Raw genomic sequence first — 22,201 nt, 5'->3', positions numbered from 1 at the left:
TTTGGCAGAGCCTGAAAGGTAGGCACTTCAGAGGAGGAGGTTGAAACAGGAATTTGTGCTGAACGGTTTGACCAAGTATATACATTCAACAGGTTATAGGAGGAGTTATGAATATTCATGGAGGGGGTTCTGATGCATGTGTAGTGAACAGACATGCAAGTTATTTTATTTTATTTTATTTGAGAAGGAGTTTCACTCTTGTCACACCAGGCTGGAGTGCAATGGCGCGATCTTGGCTCACTGCAACCTCCGCCTCCCAGGTTCAAGCAATTCTCCTATCTCAGCCTCCTGAGTAGCTGGGATTATTGGCGCATACCACCAGGTCTGGCTAATTTTTGTATTTTTAGTGGAGACGGGGTTTCATCATATTGGTCAGGCTGGTTTCGAACTCGACCTCAGGTCATCCACCCGCCTCAGCCTCCCAAAGTGCTGGGATTGCAGGCATGAGCCACTGTGCCTGGCCCAAACATGCATCTTTATTTTTTTTCTTTTTTTTTTGAGATGGAGTCTTGCTCTGTCACCCAGGCTGGAGTGCAGTGGCGCGATCTTGACTCACTGCAACCTCTCCCTGCCAGGTTCAAGTGATTCTCCTGCCTCAACCTCCCGAGTAGCTGGGATTACAGGCGCCCACTACCACGCCTGGCTAATTTTTGTATTTTTGGTAGAGATGGAGTTTCACCATGTTGACCAGGCTGATCTCTAACTCCTGGCCTCAAGTGATCTGACTGCCTTGGCCTCCCAAAGCTAGAATTACAGGTGTGAGCCACCTTGCCTGGCTAATTTTTATTTATTTATTTATTTATTTTTTTGTTGTTGTTGTTGAGACAGAGTCTCGCTTTGTCGCCCAGACTGGAGTGCAGTGGCTGCATCTCAGCTCACTGCAAGCTCCGCCTCCCGGGTTTACGTCATTCTCCTGCCTCAGCCTCCCAAGTAGCTGGGACTACAGGCGCCCGCCACCTCGCCCGGCTAGTTTTTTGTATTTTTTTAGTAGAGACGGGGTTTCACTGTGTTAGCCAGGATGGTCTCGATCTCCTGGCCTCGTAATCTGCCCGTCTCGGCCTCCCAAAGTGCTGGGATTACAGGCTTGAGCCACCGCGCCCGGCCTGGCTAATTTTTTTGATATTTTTAGTAGAAACGGGGTTTCACCGTGTTAGTCAGGATGGTCTCGATCTCCTGACCTCATGATCCACCTGCCTCGGCCTCCCAAAGTGCTGGGATTACAGGCGTGAGCCACTGCATCTGGCCCAAACATACATTCTTCAACGAACTTTTAGGTTCAGGGGTACATGTGCGGGTTTGTTATATAGGTAAACTTTTGTCATGAGGATTTGGTGTATAGATTATTTCATCACCCAGGTACTAAGCATAGTATCTGACAGTTATTTTTCCAGACAGGCATGTTATTTGCATTCCATGTTCACTTTGAGGTGGAGACAGTATTATATTCAGGCACCATACCTCAAAAGGTGAAGCAAGGAGACAGGGCACTCAAGTGCACAGCCTCTGTAAACCAGTCTATGACTGGTGGTCTCTTGTCAGGAGAGAGTTACTGAAGTCAGTCTCTTTTTTTTTTTTTTTTGAGACGGAGTCTCACTCTGTCACCCAAGCTGGAGTGCAGTGGCCGGATCTCAGCTCACTGCAAGCTCTACCTCCCGGGTTCACGCCATTCTCCTGCCTCAGCCTCCCGAGTAGCTGGGACTACAGGCGTCCATCACCTCGCCCGGCTAGTTTTTTGTATTTTTTTAGTAGAGACGGGGTTTCACCATGTTAGCCAGGATGGTCTCGATCTCCTGACCTTGTGATCCGCCCGTCTCGGCCTCCCAAAGTGCTGGGATTACAGGCTTGAGCCCGGCCCTGAAGTCAGTCTCTTATCCAGTCACAGCTATAGTTTTGGCTTGTGGACCAGGAGGTCAGTTGGCATCTGGTGGTGAGCTGCAGTTGTTTTCCTATTGCTTATCCAGGACAGTGCTTGTTTGGCTGCTAGAGAAAAAGAAAAACCCTGTGGCAGTTAGAACAGAGTTGATCTTGAAGAGTAAGACTGTATGGCTGAATCCTTACCTGGTATGGTCGTAGGTCTTGTTTGTAATTTGGTATCTTTTTTCCCCCATGATCTTCATGAACACATATAATTTGGTATTTTATTGCCACAGAGTCCATTCTGTCAGTTTTGTGGTCTCTGTTTTAACATTAATGCTGGTCACTTGTGCCTGAACTACAACAGGGAGGGAATATAACGAGGTGTGTTCCAAGCTATCTTGTCATGGCTGGGACCAAAACAGGCTTTGTTCAGTCAGTTGGGATGCTTAGGATTTTACTTTTAGATCTTAGCCTGAAGACCTTGCTTAGAATTTTTCATGGTGTAGGTCTGACACATTGTTTCACCTTTTATTATCTGAAAATATCTTCATTTCGTCTTCATTTTTGAAGGATAGTTTTACATCAGCAGTCCCCAACCTTTTTGGCAGCAGGGACCAGTTTCATGGAAGACAATTTTTCCATAGACTGAAGTGAGGAAAAGGTTTTGGGATGAAACAGTTCCATCTCGGATCATGGAGCGCGTAACCTAGATCCCTCCAACACACAGATCAGGGTTTGTGCTCCTATGAAAATCTAATGCAGCTTCTGATCTCACAGGAGGTGGGGCTCAGCTGGTAACGTTCGCTGGCCCTCCGCTCACCTCCTGCTGTGTGCGGCCTGGTTCCTAACAGGCCATGGACCTAGACCAGTCTGTGGCCTGGGGTTGCGGACCTCTGTTTTACAGGATATAGAATTCTAGGTTGACTGTTTTCTTTCAGCATTATTTATTTATTTAAGACGCAGTCTTGCTCTGTGCCCCAGCTGGAGTGCAGTGGCACGATCTCAGCTCACTGCAACATCTGCCTCCTGGGTTCAAGCAATTCTCTGCCTCAGCCTCTGAGTAGCTGGGATTACAGGCACCTGCTGCCACGCCCAGCTATTTTTTTTTGTATTTTTAGTAGAGACAGGGTTTCACCATCTTGGCCAAGCTGGTCTTGTACTCCTGACCTTGTGATCCACCTGCCTCGGCCTCCCAAAGTGCTGGGATTACAGGCGTGAGCCACTGCGCCTGACCTTATTTATTTATTTTTGAGACGGAATCTGGCTTTGTCACCCAGGCTGGAGTGTAGTGGCGCGATCTTGGCTCACTGCAACCTCCACCTCCTGGGTTCAAGTGATTCTTCTGCCTCAGCCTCCTGGGAGGCTGTCATTATAGGCACATACCACCACGCCAAGCTAATTTTTTTTTGTATTTTTAGCAGAGATGGGGTTTCACCATGTTGGTGGGGCTGGTCTTCAACTCCTGACCTCCAGTGATCCACCTGCCTGAGCCTCCTAAGGTGTGAGCCACCATTGCTAGCTTCTTTTAGTATTTTAAAGATGAAGACTCATTATCTTCTAGCATCCATTGTTTCTCTTGAGAAGTTACCTGTCATTTTTGTTGTATTGAATGTCTTTTATTTGACAGTCTTTTTTTTTTGAGACGGAGTCTCGCTCTATCGCCCAGGCTGGAGTGCAGTGGCTGGATCTCAGCTCACTGCAAGCTCCGCCTCCCGGGTTCACGCCATTCTCCTGCCTCAGCCTCCCGAGTAGCTGGGACTACAGGTGCCCGCCACCTCGCCCGGCTAGTTTTTTGTATTTTTTAGTAGAGACGGGGTTTCACCACGTTAGCCAGGATGGTCTCGATCTCCTGACCTCGTGATCCGCCCGTCTCAGCCTCCCAAAGTGCTGGGAGTACAGGCGTGAGCCACCGCGCCCGGCCTTATTTGACAGTCTTAAGAATATCTTTTTTTTTTTTTTTTTTGAGATGGAGTCTTGCTCTGTCGCCAGGCTGGAGTGTAGTAACGCAATCTCGGCTCACTGCAACCTCTACCTCCCAGATTCAAGTGATTCTCCTGCATCAGCCTCCCAAGTAGCTGGGATTACAGGCATGCGCCACCATGCCAGGCCAATTTTTATATTTTTAATAGAAATGTGGTTTCGCCATGTTGACGGGGCTGGTCTCGAACTCCTGACCTCAGATGATCTGCCTGCCTCAGCCTCCCAAAGTGTTGGAATTACAGGCATGAGCCACTGCGCCTGGCCTTTTTTTTTTTTTTTTTTTTTTGAGACGGTCTCACTCTGTCACCCAGGCTGGAGTGCTGTGGCGTGATCTTGGCTCAATGCAACCTTGCAACCTCTGCTTCATGGGTTCAAGTGATTCTCCTGCCTCATCCTCCTGAGTAGCCAGGACTATAGGCATGCACCACTGTGTCCGGCTAATGAAAAAAAATTTTTAAATATAGATGGAGTCTCAGTATGTTGCCCAGGCTGGTCTTGAACTCCTGGCCTCAAGCCATCCTCCTGCCTCCGCCTCCGAAAGTGCTGGGATTACAGGAATGAGCCACCACACCTGACTGGGTGTTATACTTTGTTTTGGTAGATCAGTTTTTATCTTTGTCCTTACTCTTAGGGTAAATCTCTTAGTCCTAGAATGTACTTTTTACTCCTAAGATGTGGCCCTTGTGGGGTTTCAAATGGATAGCCTCAAGTGTTTAAGGTGCTTATTAAGCCCCTCTAACTTGGCAGGACTTGGATTCCAAACTCTTATCTACCATGCAGCTAGGGAGAGCTAAAATCTCAGCTTTTTTTTTTTTGAGACGGATCTTGCTGTGTCACCCAGGTTGGAGTGCAGTGGTGTGATTGTAGTTTACTGTGACCTTAAACTTCTGGGCTCAAGCAATTCTCCCACCTTAGCCTTCCGAGTAGCTAGGACTACAGGCATGCACTATCTGGCTAATTTTTATTTTTGTAGAAATGAGGTCTCACTATGTTGCCCAGGCTGGTTTCAAACTCCTGACCTCAAGTGATCTTCCTGTTTTGGCCGCCCAAAGTGCTGGGATTACAGGCATGAGCCCCTGTGCCCAGCCATCAACTCAGCTCCTTCAACCTTCACGCTATTGTGTCCTTTCTGGGCTTGTGGGAGTCTCACCCCTACTTACACAGTTCAGGGTTCAGCCAAAGATTTGAAGGGACCTTATACTCAGACTTTGGGTTCCTTTTATAGTGGATTCCTCCTTTCCTATATTTCCTTCTCAATTTCCAGCTTCTTTAGCAGTCTTAAATCCTCCTTTAACCTGTCAGGCCAATAAAATTGCAGCTTTTTTTTCTCTGCTCCACTCCTCTCAGACTGGGGCGCACTCTCAGGAGTAGAGCAATATAAAAGTGCATCTTGCCCAGTGATGTTCCCTTCTTTCAAGGGTCATATAAATTCCAAGCTTCTTTTTTATTTCTTGTTCGTCTCCAGTGTCTTTAGAAGATTGTTTTTCACATTTTATCTAGAGTTCGTAATCTCAGTCTGTGAGAGAATTATTTTGATACAGTCTACTTCTCTCTTAAGGGAATAAGAACTTCTTTGGGTTTATTTTTTCTTGACAGTGTGTTTTGGAGCTCTTTCATTATAGATATATAATTTCTTTATTCTTCTTTAGGGTGGAATGGCATTTTTATCTGTAGGTTACTATATTTAAACAGTAGCCCTCCTATGGACTTTTAGGTTGTCATTTTGCTTAACAAATAATAAAACAATTAATCTAACCTGTCATGTATGTAATGCATCTGTAGGATTAATTCCCGAAAATGCAATTGCTGGGAAAGCATATGTGCATTTGTAATTTTAGTAGATGTTAATTCTCTATAGTAGAACCAAGGTTATTCTTTTTTCCTTTACCCACCTCTCAAGAGAACAGTTTTTATTCAGTGAAAGTGGTATTTGCTAAAAATTTTGAGTATTTTCCAAAATGAACTTGTTAGTTTTCTTACTAAAAAATACACTTATATCTCAGAAGAAAATAGCGAAATATATTATATGAAAAAAATCACACCCACTAGAAACAACTATTATTAGAGTCTTTCACGTTGCTTTCCTGTTTGTGTATGCTTTTCTGTGTTTGCAGTAATAATACAATCTTTTTTCCTTTTTTTGAGACGGAGTCTGGCTCTGTTGCCCAGGCTGGAGTGCAGTGGTGCAATCTCGGCTCACTGCAAGCTCTGCCTCCCAGGTTCTCGCCATTCTCCTGCCTCAGCCTCCTGAGTAGCTAGGACTACAGGCGCCTGCCACAACGCCCAGCTAATTTTTTTGTATTTTTAGTAGAGACAGGGTTTCACCGTGTTAGCCAGGATGGTCTCAATCTCCTGACCTCATGATCAGCCCACCTCGGCCTCCCAAAGTGCTGGGATTACAGATGTAAGCCACCGCGCCCGGCCTTTCTTTTCTTTTTTCTTTTTTTTTTTGAGATGGAGTCTCACTCTGTCACCCAGGCTGAAGTGCAGTGGCATAATCTCGGCTCTCTGCAACTCTTGCCTCCCGGGTTCACACCATTCCCCTGCCTCAGCCTCACGAGTAGCTGGGACTACAGGTGCCCGCCACTGCGCCTGGCTAATTTTTTGTATTTTTAGTAGAGACGGGGTTTCACCGTGTTAGCCAGGATGGTCTCGATCTCCTGACCTCGTGATCTGCCCGCCTCACCCTCCCAAAGTGCTGGGATTACAGGCGTGAGCCAGCGTGCCTGGCCTTTTCTTTAGAGTTTCCGGTAAATTGCTTTTCTTGTGCAGTGGTGCGATCTCGGCTCACTGCAACCTCTACCTCCTGTCCTCAAGTGATTCTCCTGCCTCAGCCTCTCAAGTAGCTGGGATTATAGGTGCCCACTACCACGCCTGGCTAATTTTTGTATTTTTAGTAGAGACGGGGTTTCACCATGTTGGCCAGGTTGGTCTCGAACTGTGGAGCTCAAGTGATCCACCCGCCTCGGCCTCCCACAGTGCTGGGATTACAGGCATGGGCCACCGTGCCCTGCAAGTCTGGGCTTTTAGTGTACCCATCACCCAAAGAGTGTACATTGTACCCAGTAGGTAATTTTTTATCCCTCACCTCCCTCCCACTTTCTCGCTTTCTAAGTCTCCAGTGTCCATTATATCACTCTGTATGCCTTTGTGTACCCATAGTTTAGCTCCCACTTATAGGTGAGAACCATGCCCTGCCCAAACTTCTTTTTTTAAATGTTCTAATAAAACTTTATTTACGGCTGAGCGAGGTGGCTCACGGCTGTAATCCCAGCACTTTGGGAGGCCGAGGTGGGTGGATCACCTGAGGTCAGGAGTTCGAGACCAGCCTGGCTAACATGGCGAAACCCCGTCTGTACTAAAAATACAAAAATTAGCCAGGTATGGTGGCGCGCATCTGTAATCCCTGTTACTTGGAAGCCTGAGGCAGGAGTATGGCTTAAACCTGGGAGGTGGAGGTTGCAGTGAGCCGAGATTGTGCCACTGCACTCCAGCCTGGGCGAGAGAGTGAGACTCCGTCTCAAAAGACAAAACTAACAACAACAAAAAAACACCAAAAAACCCCCCAATTTATTTACAAAAACGAGGCTTGCCTGTGTGGTAGAGTTTACTCAGCCTTTTTCTAGAGAATGCCTTGTTATTATGAATGAGGTTCAGTTTTATTATGGCAGGCAGTGAGATTACTGGGACATCTTTTTTTTTTTTGTTCTGTGCATCTTTTTTAGTCATTATTTTGATAGCTGTGTATCAGTTTTTTTTTTTTTTTTTTTTTTTTTTTTTTTTTTTTTGAGATGGAGTTTCGCTCTTGTTGCCCAGGCTGGAGTGCAATGGCGCAATCTCGGCTCATCGCAACCTCCGCCTCCCAGGTTCAAGCAATTCTTCTGCCTTAGCCTCCCTAGTAGCTGGGATGACAGGCATGTGCCACCATGCCTGGCTAATTTTGTATTTTTAGTAGAGTCGGGGTTTCTCCATGCTGGTCAGGCTGGTCTCGAACTCCCGATCTCAGGTGATCCTCCCACCTCGGCCTCCCAAAGTGGTGGGATTATAGGCATGAACCACCGCGCCCAGCCTCTGTATCAGTTTTGAATTTAGTTCTGGGTGTTTTCCTTACACCTAAAGTGTGGACTTTTTGGATTTCTACTGAGTAGCCAGTTCAGCAAAGTCTCTTCAGCTGATTATAATGTTCAGCAAAGCCTCTTCAGCTGATGATAACTTCTGGCATCACCATTCAGCAATCAGTCAAACATTAAATGATTACCTATAGGCTTTGTGGAGTTTCATCTCTGCATGTCGAGGCCAGCCCTTAGTCAAGGCCCAAGAAACATGTTTTTATCATCAAGAACTTCTAGGCTCTTGGTTTACATAATGGAATCTTCTAGATTTTCCTTTGTTTGCTTGCTGAACACTGTCATTGTCACCCTGGGATTTCTTTTCTCTGCTTCCTGGGTTGGTTCCACCATTTCTTGGAGTCCACATCTTTTCCTCTCTTGGATCATCCTCCTTTTGCTGGGAGTATATCCTCTAGTATGTTTTTCAAAAGGGGGTTTTTAGGGTGTAAAGTTCCCAAGGCACTGCAGGTGTGAAACTAACAATTTTGCACCTTGACTGACAGTTTGGTTTTAAATTAACTTCCAGAGTTAAATTAATTTCCCCACAGAATTTTAAAGGGATTACCATATTCCCATTTATCGTGATACATCTGATGCTGATCTGAGTCTTACTGCTTTTAAAGGTACTTTTTTTTTTTTTTTTGCATTTTCTTATTGGAAACTTTTAAGATTCTCTTGAAATTCTGCAGTTTTATGAAGATGAGTCTAAGTGTTTAGGATTTGTCTCTTACATTCAGCCTACTTGTTACTGTGCTTTTTCTGTCCATAAAATTGAGTTCATCATTGTTGTCTTCTGATATTTGTGTCCCTCTGATTCTGCCCGCTTTTATTCTCCTCTTAAGAAACTGTTAGACTTGGGCCGGGCGCGGTGACTCAAGCCTGTAATCCCAGCACTTTGGGAGGCCGAGACGGGCGGATCACGAGGTCAGGAGATCGAGACCATCCTGGCTAACATGGTGAAACCTCGTCTCCACTAAAAAATACAAAAAAAAAAAAAACTAGCCGGGCGAGGTGGCGGGCACCTGTAGTCCCAGCTACTCTGGAGGCTGAGGCAGGAGAATGGCATAAACCCGGGAGGCGGAGCTTGCAGTGAGCTAAGATCCCGCCACTGTACTCCAGCCTGGGCGACAGAGCGAGACTCCGTCTCAAAAAAAAAAAAAAAAAGAAACTGTTAGACTTGATGGACCCGGCTTCTGTGGCCTTTAATTTTTCTCACATTAAACTTTTTGGCTTTTCGCTTTGTTCTAGGACAGGGTTGGCAAACTTCATGTAAAGGACCAGATAATAAATATTTTAGGCTGTGTGAGCCAAGGGGCAAAATTGAGGCCATTAAGTAGGTACTTATATAAGAGAGAAAGCACATTTTCATACATTTTTTATTGATGAAATTTAAGGCATAATAATTGAGTACAATTTTTTGTAATGTGGTTCTACTACTGAGAATGGAATTCTTTTTGGGGGCTAACATTTTGCTTAATCAGGGTTCAAAGTTGGTGATTACGTTTATCGAATTGGTGGCAAATGTTCATCTGTAAAACATTTGCAGCTGTGGCCATCAGCAGCAGGCAGGCATTGGCCAACCCCACAGTTCTCCTTCGTGTAATTCTTTGGGCTCTCAGCTATGTCCATGTTATTATTCTATGAATTTTTTATTTTGGCAGTCATATTTGTAATTTCTAAGATATCTTTCTTGTTCTCTGTTCTCTCTTTTTCTTTTTTTTTGAGACGGAGTTTCACTCTTGTTGCCCACGCTGGAGTGCAGTGGCACGATCTTGGCTCACCTCAGCCTCCACCTTCTGGGTTCAGGTGATTCTCATGCTTCAGCCTCCCGAATAGCTAGGATTACAGGCATGTGCCATCATGCCCGGCTAATTTTGTGTTTTTAGTAGAGACGGGATTTCTCCATGTTGGTCAGGCTGGTCTCGAACTCCCGACCTCAGGTGATCTGCCCACCTCAGCCTTCCAGAGTGCTGGGATTACAGGCGTGAACCACCACGCCCGGCCGTTTTTTCTTTTTCATGGCTGTCTAGTCTTATTTTATGAATGCAGTTCTTCTCAAGTGTCTCTAAGTATACTAGCTAGAATGTAGGTTCCTGTGCCTGTCTCTTCCCCTTTGCTCTTTGGCTTTTCTCTATCATGCTGGCCGTGGGGATCACAGTGTGAGGGAAGGTTGGGGTTGACTAGTGTTCAGAGCATGTGGGTTTTCTTTTTAGTCATGTTTGTTTCCCTGTAACCCTTCCCCTTTGCAGTAGCCAAAATAGAGGTGAGGCTGCTGAGCTGAGTGGCACCTCTTTCTGTATCTCACTCCTGGTTTGCTTTTTCCCTTTGAGCCTGCCTGAAGGTCAGGGTCAGCTGGTTCTGCCCTGTATAGGCAACTTTTAGAAAGGAGCAGTCTGAAATTGTGACTCTACTCTGGTTTTTAAAGACAGAAAGTGACAGTCCAGTTAATACTGGATATTGATTCGAATCTAGTTCTAATGCTGCTTTTCCAACTTTATGACAGTTTCTACATCTGTGGTATATGGAATAATAATTGAAGCACTAAATTATTATTCTGAAACAGTCTTTTCAGAATCAAGAAATATTAAACTTTGTTATAGGTTAATGAAATAGAACCATACGAAAGTACCATTTTTATAGCTAGAACACTGTTGAAAATCAACACTTTGATTTGGTTCAACTTAATATTTAAAAAATTATAGGCCGGGCGCGGTGGCTCAAGCCTGTAATCCCAGCACTTTGGGAGGCCAAGACGGGCGGATCACGAGGTCAGGAGATCGAGACCATTCTGGCTAACACGGTGAAACCTCGTCTTTACTAAAAATACAAAAAACTGGCCGGGCGAGGTGGCGGCGCCTGTAGTCCCAGCTACTCGGGAGGCTGAGGCAGGAGAATGGCGTGAACCCGGGAGGCGGAGCTTGCAGTGAGTCGATCGCGCCACTGCACTCCAGCCTGGGTGACAGAGCGAGACTCCGTCTCAAAAAAAAAAAAAAAAAAAATTATAATTGTTATGTTTATTTATTGATCTGTGAATATAGTCACTCTAACCAGAATTTTTTTTTTTTTTTTGAGATGGAGTCTCACTCTGTCACCCAGGCTGGAGTGCAATGGCTTGGCTCACTGCAACCTCTACCTCCCAGGTTCAAGTGATTCTCCTGCCTCAGCCTCCCAAGTAGCTGGGATAACAGGCGCCCACCACCACGCCCAGCTAGTTTTTCTATTTTTAGTAGAAACGGGGTTTCACCGTGTTGGCCAGACTGGTCTTGAACTTCTTACCTCAGGTGATTCACCTGCCTCGGCCTCCTAAAGTGCTGGGATTATAGCAGACATGAGCCACTGCACCCGGCCAACCAGAATATTTAATTAAGTAGCCTTCCCTATTGGCAAACCATTCTGGAATTTTCAGAGTTCTAAGAGCCTTCACCAGCAACAGATCCAACTTCTGCTTTTCTAGATTAGGAAATTTGCCTTAAAGAAGTGAGGTTGCCCAGAGGCGGGCGCCCTGTTTAGTTTCAAAGTGCTGCTGACTCAAACTCATGAGTCCTGGAGGCAGGTAGAGGCACTTGTAGGCTGAGGACCCGTAGAGCCCAGTGTACCCTGCCCAAGCCCCATCTGGGAATGGAGTTATCTCTGTAAAGATCTTGCTGCCTTTGAGCAAGCACTGCAAACAGGGTGGCTGGAACAGCCTTGTCGCGTGTTTCCACCCTTCGTATGAGGCGGGTACCGTGGGTCTTCACCAGCAGCACGGCCTGTTGTCTCCAGGAAAGGGTAGCCCCTCACAGTGCTTTCTGTCTGCTTGTTTAGCTTTGGCATTCGAATGTGCAGAATGGTGGACTTTCAAATTAATGTCCTTCTGTTGACTGCAGAGTTTCTGCTGGAAATGCAGGGAGGCTGCCTGTGGGGTTCGCGTGCTGTGGGGAGTAGGGAAAATGAGCTGATTTACTTTGTGTCTTTTTGTACATGCAGACTGTTTGGATTTTGCCAACAGTTTCTGGGTGCTGCCTGCTTTTTGAACTTTTAAAACATTGTAAACAGCTTCAGTGGCTTTGCAGAAGGAAGCTGTGGTTTCTGGTCTTCCTGTTCAGTCATGTTTTTTTCAGAGGGAGGGCTAACATCTGGCCATATTTTTCAACAAATTCAGAAGTGAATAGAGAATGCATAGTAGCTGTCGGCAGAGGAGAAGGAACCAGAATCTCTCCAAAGAAATTCCTCAAACAGAATTTCACACGGGGTATTCCATGGAGAATGAGGTAGGTGCAAGTCCAGTGTGGAAAGCGCCGTTTAGAATGATGGTGTGAGTCCCTTGTGGGTGGCTTTCATGGCTGCTTCCCAGGGCTTGCCCATTGTGAGCTAGGGTGGCCCGGTCTCCATGACCCCTGCTTTGGGAGGATGGGGTGGAGGGTTCATTTGTTGGCTTCCTGATCTGAGACCCTGTGGCAAGGGGCGTGTATGGAGGAGAAGCGCTGTCTCTTCCAGGTGGGGTGTATAGGTTGTTGCATTCATCCATCTTGACTCAAGGAAGAAGCCACAGGTTTTACATCTTCCAGGGAGAAGTAATTTTCCTATGGATTTGTGGTCAGTTGGGACCCAAGAGCTTGCTTGAAAAATTATATAGGGAGATGGTCAAGCAAGAGAGCACCCAAAACTGGAATTCCATCCACGAGACCTGCAACACGAGTGGGGTGCTGCTTAAGACCCCACCAGCATGGATCCTGGCCACCCCCAGTGTGGCCTCCTGTGGGCACTAAGGTGCCTGTGTTTTTCTCACTGAAGCAAACAGGCAGTAGTGGGCAGAGCTATGGTTCCCCTTGAAATTCGCTCTGTCGGCTGGATGCAGTGGCTTACGCCTGTAATCCCAGCACTTTGGGAGGTTGAGGTGGACGGATCAGGAGGTCAGGGGATCAAGACCATCCTGGCTAACACGGTGAAACCCCGTCTCTACTAAAAATTCAAAAAATTTGGCCGGGCTCGGTGGCTCAAGCCTGTAATCCCAGCACTGGGAGGCCGAGATGGGCGGATCACGAGGTCAGGAGATCGAGACCATCCTGGCTAACACGGTGAAACCCCATCTCTACTAAAAAATACAAAAAACTAGCCGGGCAAGGTGGCGGGCGCCTGTAGTCCCAGCTACTCGGGAGGCTGAGGCAGGAGAATGGCGTAAACGGGGGAGGTGGAGCTTGCAGTGAGCTAAGATCTGGCCACTGCACCCCAGCCTGGGCGACAGAGCAAGACTCCGTCTCAAAAAAAAAAAAAAAAAAAAAAAAATTGCCAGGTGTGGTGGCACACGCCTGTAATCCCAGCTACTCAGGAGGCTGAGGCAGGAGAATCACTTGAACCCGGGAGGTGGAGGTTGCAGTCAGCCGAGATTGCACACTGCACTCCAGCCTGGGCAACAGAGTGAAACTGCATCTCAAAAAAAAAAAAAAAAAGAAATTAGCTGTGTCCTGAGATGTGGGTGCACACCGACTGTGTCATACTCATCATTTAGGCCTCTCTAGCACTGAGGAAAGGTCCTTTTTCCATTGGTAAGCACCAAAGCACTAAAAAAAAAAAAAAAAAAAAAAAAATGCTAATCTGTCAACTGGCACTGCAGGGAGTGCTGGAAGTTTGTTGAAATTCAGATAGGCAGGGCTGCAATGTGAGTGTCCACAGAGGAGTTCTTTGTCATGGAGCTTGTAGGAGGGGATTTGTTGTAGTGCCTCTGATGTGCACCTTAGGCGGTGTGATTTCTGAGGGATGGCAGATGTCACTCTGGGACTATAGCCTCTCACTGTCCAGCTGGACAGAATCATCGCTCCAGGTCCACTGTCTTCTCAGACCCGGGCACTGAGTTTGGTGCCTCTTCCAGTCATTTTCCCTCATTCCTGCTGGGCCCTCATGTGGCTGTGCAGTTGCAGTTTGTCTGTCTCCCTCTTTAGACTAGGGGTTCCCTGGGGGCAGGGACGGTGGCTCCTACAGCTCCAGTGTCTGGCGCATGTGAATACTCATGAGATGTGCTGAATGTTAGCCTTAAGGATACCTAGGCCTTTTTATAATATTTTAAACATCTTTGTTCAGAGGGAGTTTTGTTTTATTAGATAAAACCCACCTTGTGGTTTAGTCATAAGGATTAAATAATTTGCATAAATGAAAATGCCTGAAACCTGTAGCAGAGACATGCTGGGTACTGCTCAGTGTGACTAAGTGTTCTTCCCTTTCTTCCTTCATAGACTTCTTAGCACTTTCTCCAGAGTAATACTGAGCTCAGTGTTTTGCATGGAGAACACAGCTAGAAGGTATAGTCATAAAATTTACTTTGGTCCCCAAGTAGAGGCCACTGTTTCATGAGTCTGTGTTTGCTGGTTCTTTTAGTGGATTCATTTCTCCTTGTAAATTAATAAACAGGTGCCCTGACTTATAAGTTAGTTTCTGAGAATTTATTGGGTAGACCCAGTTACTCCAGATCCTGTTCACCCAAGTGAGCTGATAATGTTGAGCCTCAGATCTAACAAAACTCAAGACCCGCCATTGGCACCTGAGGGCCAGCCTTGCCCAGAGCCTGAGCCTTGGCTTTGTGTGAGGAGGGCATTCTGACAAGCTAAGCCCTAGTAGGCCAGATTTAGTTTTAGTTTTTTAACTTAGAAGTACATTTTAGGTTTCCAACTTTAAGAGTTGTTTTAAGCTTAAGACATAAACTTTGCAAGAATTTGTAAGGATCTAGGGATCTTCCAGAGTGAGTTTAGAAAGTTCTGTACAGTTATCTGAGGTGGCATATATTCCGTATCGATGTCTTTGCACAGCGCTGCATGGTGACTCAGAGCCCTGTGTTCCCTCCTCCTGGCTCCGTGCTGTGGATTTTGGCATGTCCCTTCAACCCTCGCAGCCTCAGTTTCTTCAGGAGAGACTTAGGCTGGGATAGACCCCACACCTCACCTTGGTGCTGGGACTCCACTCATGGAAGAGAAATAGCACTTAGCCTGGTTTCCTTCTGGGGACTGAACTGGTCTTTTGGTCTCTGAGGTTCAAAGGTGATGAGATCATTTGGTGGTGATGAACACGCGTACTCAATAAAATACATGTTGAATGGAAGAATGGTTGCCTGGGCTAATCCCACCTTTTAAATTCTATAGTACATCTATAGTACATTCTAGTGAGTTAAAGAACCCATGATGATTTACTGGAATCCTGATTCTGTACATTAAAAATATTCTAAACCATTTAATTATTTCCCTCCTTCTTTCCAGACAGGATCTCACTCTGTTGCCTAGGCTGAGTGCAGTAGTGTGGTCACAACTCACTGCAGCCTGAACCTCCCAAACTCAAGTGATCCTCCCATCTCAGCCTCCTGCGTACCTGGAACTACAGGCTAATTTTTAATATTTTTTAGAGACAGTTCTTGCTATGTTGTCCAGGCTGGTCTTGAACTCCTGGCCTCAAGTGATCCTCTTGCCTTGGCCTCCCAAAGTGTTGGAATTACAGGTGTGAGCCACTGTGCCTGCCCTCAATTTATTTTATTTTGCTTTTTCTTGAGACGGAGTCTTGCTCTGTCACCCAGGCTGGAGTGCAGTGGCGTGATCATGGCTTACTGCAACTGCCACCTCCCAGGTTCAAGCAATTCTCCTGCCTCAGCCTCCCGAGTAGCTGGGACTACAGGTGTGCGCCACCATGCCCAGCTAATTTTTGTATTTTTAGTGGAGACAGAGTTTCACCATGTTGACCAGGGTGGTCTCAAACTTCTGACCTCAGGTGACCCACCCGCCTCAGCCTCCCAAAGTGCTGTGATTACAGGCGTGAGTCACTGCGCCTGGCCTCAATTATTTTTTAACTAGAACTTTCCTTTATATTTATTTTCCTTCTTTTTTTAGTTTTAAAAGAGACAGGGCCTTGCCGAGGTATAGTGACTTACACCTGTAATCCCAGCACTTTGGAAGGCCGAGATGGGTAGATCACTTGAGGTCAGGAGTTTGAGACCAGCCTGGCCAACATGGTGAAACCCTATCTCTATAAAAATACAAAACTTAGCCAGGTGTGGTGGTGTGCACCTGTAATCCCAGATACTCGGGAGACTGAGGTGAGGTGGGAGAATCGCTTGAGCCTGGGAGGTGGAGGTTGCACTGAGCCAAGATCACGCGCCACTATACTCCAGCCTGGGCTGTATAGTGAGACTCCATGTCAAAAAAAAAAAAAAAAAAAGAAAAAAAAGAGGGCCTTGCTCAGTCACTTAGGCTGGAGTGCAGTGGGCAGTCATAGCCCACTGCAGCCTTGAGCTCCTGGGTTCAAGCGATTCTCTCACGCCAGTCTTTCAGGTAGCTAGGACTACAGACATATGCCACCATGCTCAGCTTTTTTCTTTTTAATTAATAATTATTATTTGTTTTGAGATGGTCTGGCTCTGTCACCCAGGCTAGAGTGCAGTGGTGCGATCACAGCTCAAGTGATCTTCCAGGCTCAAGTGATCCTCCTACTTTAGCCTCCTGAGTAACTGTGACTACAGGTGTGTGCCACCACGTCCTGCTAATTTTTGTATTCTAATTTTTGTATTTTTTTTTTTTAAAGATGAAGTCTCATCCTGTTGCCCAGGCTGGTCTCAAACTCCTGACTCTAGTGATCCTCCCGTCTTGGCCTCCCAAAGTGTTGGGATTACAGGCATGAACCACTGCGCCCAGCCATCAGCTTAAATTTTGTATTCAAAAGCAACTTCTTTTCCAAAAATCTAAGGTGGCTTCTTGTTCGGAGAGCTCTCCCCCAGCACCGACTGTCCCTCCTACCACCCCCTGCAGCTGAGAGCTGAGCAAACACTACCTCTGAAAAGCCCCATCATCCTCAGCGGGAACAGCACCTACCCTGCATTCTGTGCTGAATGGGTAGGAGTGGCAGAGGGAGGCTGCAGCAGATGTGCAAGGATGCATTTCTTTACTTAATAGTGTTAATATCCCGCTTTCTAGGAAGGCTTACCCATCAATTAAAATTATTTGAGACATTAAAAAAAGAAACTTGTGGTAGCTGCTGTTGAAGACTAAGGACTAGGGCCAGAGAGATGCCTGCCTCCAAGTAGTCCTCAGAATCTGCTTGTTAAACTGTTCGTGATTTGGAGGCCCAGGTAGAAGGGCCAGGTTCCTCTGAAGCACCTTGGCCTGCCCTGTCTTTGGTGTTCCGGGGTCACCCTCCTCTGCTAGCCTGTGAGCAGTCAGATGGCTGTATCTCCTGCTCATTACCTCTCCTTGTCTCTGCTGCTCAGAACAGCAGCTTTAAGAACAGAGTGGCTGAGCCCTAAGTGTACCTTTGGAGCATCCTATGTGTCTTCAGCATTGATTGGCTGTTTTTACTGTGGATTTAATTTCAGTTACTTTACTCTGGTCTTACTACTTCTGCTTGACTGTGACATCGTTGAGGGCAGGGGCTGTGTCACCTCTAACCAAAGGGCCTCCCTGGATGCCTAGCCTGGTCCAAGTGTTCCATCAAGAGTCATTACCAGCATTTATTGCTGTCCAGTCTGTGCAAGCTCCATGCTGGCTGCTGGGTAAGAGCCAAGGGCAGCCAGGCACAATGGCTCATGCCTGTAATCCCAGCACTTTGGGAGGCTGAGGCGGGTGGAACACCTGAGGTCGGGAGTTTGAGACCGGCCTGGCCAACATGGTGAAACCCCGTCTCTACTAAAAATACAAAAATTAGCCAGACATGAAAATTAGCCAGGCATGGTGGCAGGTGCCTGTAATCCCAGCTACTCCGGAGGCTGAGGCAGGAGAATTGCTTGAACCAGGGAGGCGGAAGTTGCAGTGAGCCAAGATCATGCCACTGCACTCCATCCAGCCTGGGTGACAAGAGCAAAACTCTGTCTCAAAAAAAAAAAAAAAAAAAAAAAAGAGCAAATGCCAGAGGAGGACAGAGCTGGGCTCAATCTAGGGAAGAACTGATGCTTGGGCAATAAGAGGCATCTACAGAGGGCCGTCCTGGTTTCTTGCCCTGCAAGAGTTCCTACTGTTTCTCACTGCCTAACTGCAGAGGATCTCTTTTTAGGGGTGGGATTGTGGGACGGGGGGGCCCCAGGGTCCTTCCCAGTGCAGACTATAATTCTGTGTGGAGACTATAATTTTATGACCTGTACATCAACATTAAAATAACAGTGTAGGTTGCATGAGGTTTGTGGGACCTGTTGATTTGGTGTGGGCTTCTTGGTTAGAGGTTGATCTTGGCAAATCTCCTGTCTCAGAGTTGGTTTCCTGTTGCTCCCGTAGGTAGATTAGTAACTAGTTTGGCTAACAGACAGCTTTGAGAAGAGCCAACAAATGGAGCCAGACTGCTTGCCCGCACTGTCAGATTCAGAGCTCAGTCACTGTCCATGACACAGCTAGTTATCATTTAGGAATGAGCTTTGGGGGCTAGCAGGCAGAAATGGTTTAGGGACAGCTATTTTCCTGTGGCTGATGTGAGATTATCCATGTCTGTGGAGATGCAAGCTTCTGAAAAGCTGGGCTCATGGGCCACATGCCTCTGTATTTCCATAACCTCCAGGCCAGGGTCTTGCACATCATAGGGCCTGGGAGAATAAGTGAGTGGTCAAGCATACACATTTGAAAAATAATTCATGTGCCATCTGGTCACCTGGGGATGCCAGCAGAGAGGAAATCACAGGCAAGCAAAGCCTGGTGTGCTTTTAGTGAGGCTAGAGAAACATGATTTTTTGCATGGCTAAAATTGCACCACTAAATTTTAAGGGCCATTTTTAACTTACAGTTTACCATGATTTCTTGGCTGACAAATCATAGGTGACCATTTCCCACCATTCTCCCATGAGAACCCCACACTGCAAACTGCCTGTCATACCCAAACTTGTCCTGGGGCTCAAAGCTTGTCAGGGATTAAGGAGAATGAAGCCTGAAAGTGCCTCAGGGACATCCTGTCTTCACTGCTGTCATAGAGCCAGGGCCTGGGCAGCACAAGGCCATATGCTTTCTGAGCCCAGGCCAGTCCCAGCAAGCTCTCCTGGAAACACTTTTTCTTTTTTCTTTTCTTTTCTTTTCTTTTCTTTTCTTTTCTTTTCTTTTCTTTTTTTTTTTTTGAAACGGAGTTTGGCTCTTGTTGCCCAGGCTGGAGTACAATGGTGCAATCTCAGCTCACTGCAACCTCTGCCTCCCGGATTCAAGGGATTCTTCTGTCTTAGCCTCTTGAGTAGCTGGGATTACAGTTACCTGCCACTACGCCCAGCTAATTTTTGGAATTTTTTTTTTTTTTTTTTTTTTTTTTTCCTGAGACGGAGTCTGGCTCTGTCACCCAGGCTGGAGTGCAGTGGCGCGATCTCGGCTCACTGCAAGCTCCGCCTCCCGGGTTTACGCCATTCTCCTGCCTCAGCCTCCCGAGTAGCTGGGACTACAGGCGCCCGCCACCTCGCCCAGCTAGTTGTTTGTATTTTTTAGTAGAGACGGGGTTTCACCGTATTAGCCAGGATGGTCTCGATCTCCTGACCTCGTGATCCGCCCGTCTCGGCCTCCCAAAGTGCTGGGATTACAGGCTTGAGCCACCGTGCCCGGCCAAATTTTTGGTATTTTAAGTAGAGATGGCGTTTCACCATCTTGGCCAGGCTGGTCTCAAACTCCTGACCTCAAGTGATCTGCCAGCCTTGGCCTCCCAAAGTGCTGGGATTGTAGGCCTGAGCCACCATGCTTGGCCTTTTTTTTTTATTTTTGAGATGGAGTTTCACTCTCATTGCCCAGGCTGGAGTGCAGTGGCACAATCTCAGCTCACTGCAACCTCCGCTTCTCTGGTTCAAATGATTCTCCTGTCTCAGCCTCCGGAGTAGCTGGGATTACAGGCGCCTGCCACCACAACTAATTTTTGGTATTTTTAGTAGAAATGGAGTTTCACCATCTTGGCCAGGCTGGTCTCGAACTCCTGACCTCAAGTGATCTGCCTCCTCACCCTCCCAAAGTCCTGGGATTACAGGTGTGAGCCACAGCACCCAGCTTCTGGAAGCACTTTTTAAAAAGTTTTTATTTTTCTTGAGACAAGGTCTCACTCTGTTGCCCAGGCTGGAGTGCAGTGGCATGATCACAACTCACTGCAGCCTTGACCTACTGGGCTCAAGCAACCTCCTGCCTCAGCCTCCCAAGTAGCTGGTACTACATGCATGAACCACCATAGCTGGCTAATTTTTGTAGTTTTTATAGAGATGGGGTCCCACCAGGTTGCCCGGGCTGGTCTCGAACCCCTAAGCTCAGCAGTCCACCCACCTTGGCCTCCCAAAAGTGCTGGGATTATAGGCGTGAGCCACTGCACCCAGCCTGGGAGCACTTTCTGTCGCCTCTGTGGTTCATCTTAGAGAGGATCATCTTGTAAGGATATTGGCGATCTTAATTTTTTATGCTTTTGTATTTTGCCTCAGTTTAAGTGTAATCAGCAGGAAGCAGAAAATATTCATCCTTTTCAAAAAATATTTAAAAATTCAAATATTAAAAATATATACAAAGAAAAGTAAACAAAGCTACTGTATATATCATCTGGCTCCAACTGTTACCAACTCTGAGGACCTTTAGTCATCCTTACTCCATACTCTTCCCCCACCACAGGTTGTGCTGAACAGCAGAGAATGGGACCTGGGAGGGGGCCTATTCCAGGTCAAAGGGGAGACTTCTCCTGATCAACGGGGGACTACTCTGGGTCTATGAGAGGACTAGTTCAGGTAGATGGGGGACTATTCCGGGTCAATGGGGAACTACTCTGGGTCAAGGGAAGACTATTCCAGGTCAGGCGAGGGGAGCTATTCCAGGTGAAGAAGGCAGATGCAGGGCTGGGTCCAGTCAGCCCAAGTGAGGGAGGAAGCATTTTAGCAGATTATAGGGCTTTAAGCCTGGGTCACAGATGTGTCCCCTGGTGGGGGCATGAATATAGAGCTTAGGCTGGGATACTGCTCCAACTTTATTATCTAGTCTGTGGTCATGATGTGTAGGAGACAGTCTGATTATATATATATATATATATATATAGACAGCAATGGAAGAAGAGATGAATTTTAACTTATTGTCAAGGTAAATACAGTCATAAAATTAACTGCTGTATATTTTGTTTGTTCACAACATATCAGACATGTGCTCAGAGCTTTATGTAGATTACTGTATTGATTGCCTGTGGCACTTCTCTAAGGATTGTTAGCCTGTTGTGCAGATGGTGAGAGTTTGCTTAGTAAGTGGTGCAGCCCAACGCATGCCGGAGCAGAGGTCATGCCTAAGACCTGAAGAATATCTGTATTTACTAGCAGAAGAAAGAGAGCTGGCAAAGGGTACATGAGATGCAGGAAACACAGGGGACAGAGTGACAGAGGTGTGGTGGCAGCATTAGTGCACTTCTCTGGAAGCAAGACTTTGTTGTGTTTTTTGTTTTTGTTTTTGTTGAAAGAGCCTCCTGATTCCATATCTGTTTTAGTGGGTGAATGCAATAAAAACCTAGCTCTGAAAGGGTGAAATAAAGAAGGGTAAGGAGGAAGCTGAGGAACAGAAAGCTCGCCTTGGCTGTCAGGAGGCAGCAGGGTCAGGAAAAATGTTGGGTTTTGCTTTTTGAGGATTTGTTTTCTTTGGGGTGGCCTTTGCTTGTTTATTTTTTCCCCCTAATTCTGGAGAGCTGAGTGTGATGGTGGTGGGGAGGGGCTCATACAGGGCAGGGTCCAACCCCAACCTCGTTAGGGAAGCCGCTGCAGGGCCTGCTGGGAGCCACTGGTTGACTGATTTCTGCCTTTGTCAGGAGTGGTTACTGAACAGTGTAGTCCTTGGCTGTGATTGTCCATCTGTGAAACTGGTTTTGAGGAGGTGTCCTTATAGGACCACAGGTTCTGCTATACTATTTTATATTGGATTTGGTATATGGGTGAATTTCCCATATGCTGGAGAGAGACAGAAATGAGAACTTTTAATGAAAGGTTGGTGATTTATTGTATATATGTTTTGTTTGTTTCTGTGTTTGGTGATAAGGGGGGTCTGAGCTGGGACTACTGTGGGGGTTTTGGCTGCCATCTGTGCATTGGGTCACCACATCCTGGCAGGCACCTGCAGAAGGAGTGTTGTCATCTCTTCCTGCATTTCCTCTGTTGAGAGTTATGGAGAAGACAGTGGGGAATAAGTTCTCACTCTTAGTCACGGCTCTGGTTTTTGCAGGCCTGTGTGATGTTTCCTTGCTGCGGCTGCACATCAGTGTCTTGTTTTCTCAGGTTTATGTTCCTTTGGGTGACTGTAGATGGGGATTGTAGCATGATCTCTCAGCACGATTTGGGTTTGCTTCGCCCCCCAGCC

The 22,201-nt window shown here is 46.6% G+C and overlaps 1 protein-coding gene across 23 annotated transcripts in view; it reads left to right on the top strand.

Annotated features, from left to right (window-relative positions):
• CCM2 (CCM2 scaffold protein) overlaps positions 1 to 22,201 on the top strand; it is a 74,936-nt gene that overhangs the window by 15,846 nt on the left and 36,889 nt on the right. For 8 of the 23 annotated variants that reach the window (XM_074035082.1, XM_045389084.3, XM_074035084.1 and 5 more), the window contains exon 2: positions 12,088 to 12,196. The exons of 9 other annotated variants lie outside the window; for them this stretch is intronic. In XM_074035082.1, the coding sequence (XP_073891183.1) occupies positions 12,101 to 12,196 (96 nt within the window). In that variant the 5' untranslated portion in view covers positions 12,088 to 12,100. Of the gene's footprint in view, positions 1 to 12,046; positions 12,197 to 20,568; positions 20,602 to 22,201 lie in introns of those variants that run through there. 6 more of the 23 variants (XM_074035081.1, XM_045389083.3, XM_045389085.3 and 3 more) reach the window with 2 other exon arrangements.

This window comes from Macaca fascicularis, chromosome 3 (assembly GCF_037993035.2).
Source record: "Macaca fascicularis isolate 582-1 chromosome 3, T2T-MFA8v1.1".
Taxonomy (NCBI): domain Eukaryota; kingdom Metazoa; phylum Chordata; class Mammalia; order Primates; family Cercopithecidae; genus Macaca; species Macaca fascicularis.
This window is presented reverse-complemented; position numbering and strand designations above follow the sequence as displayed.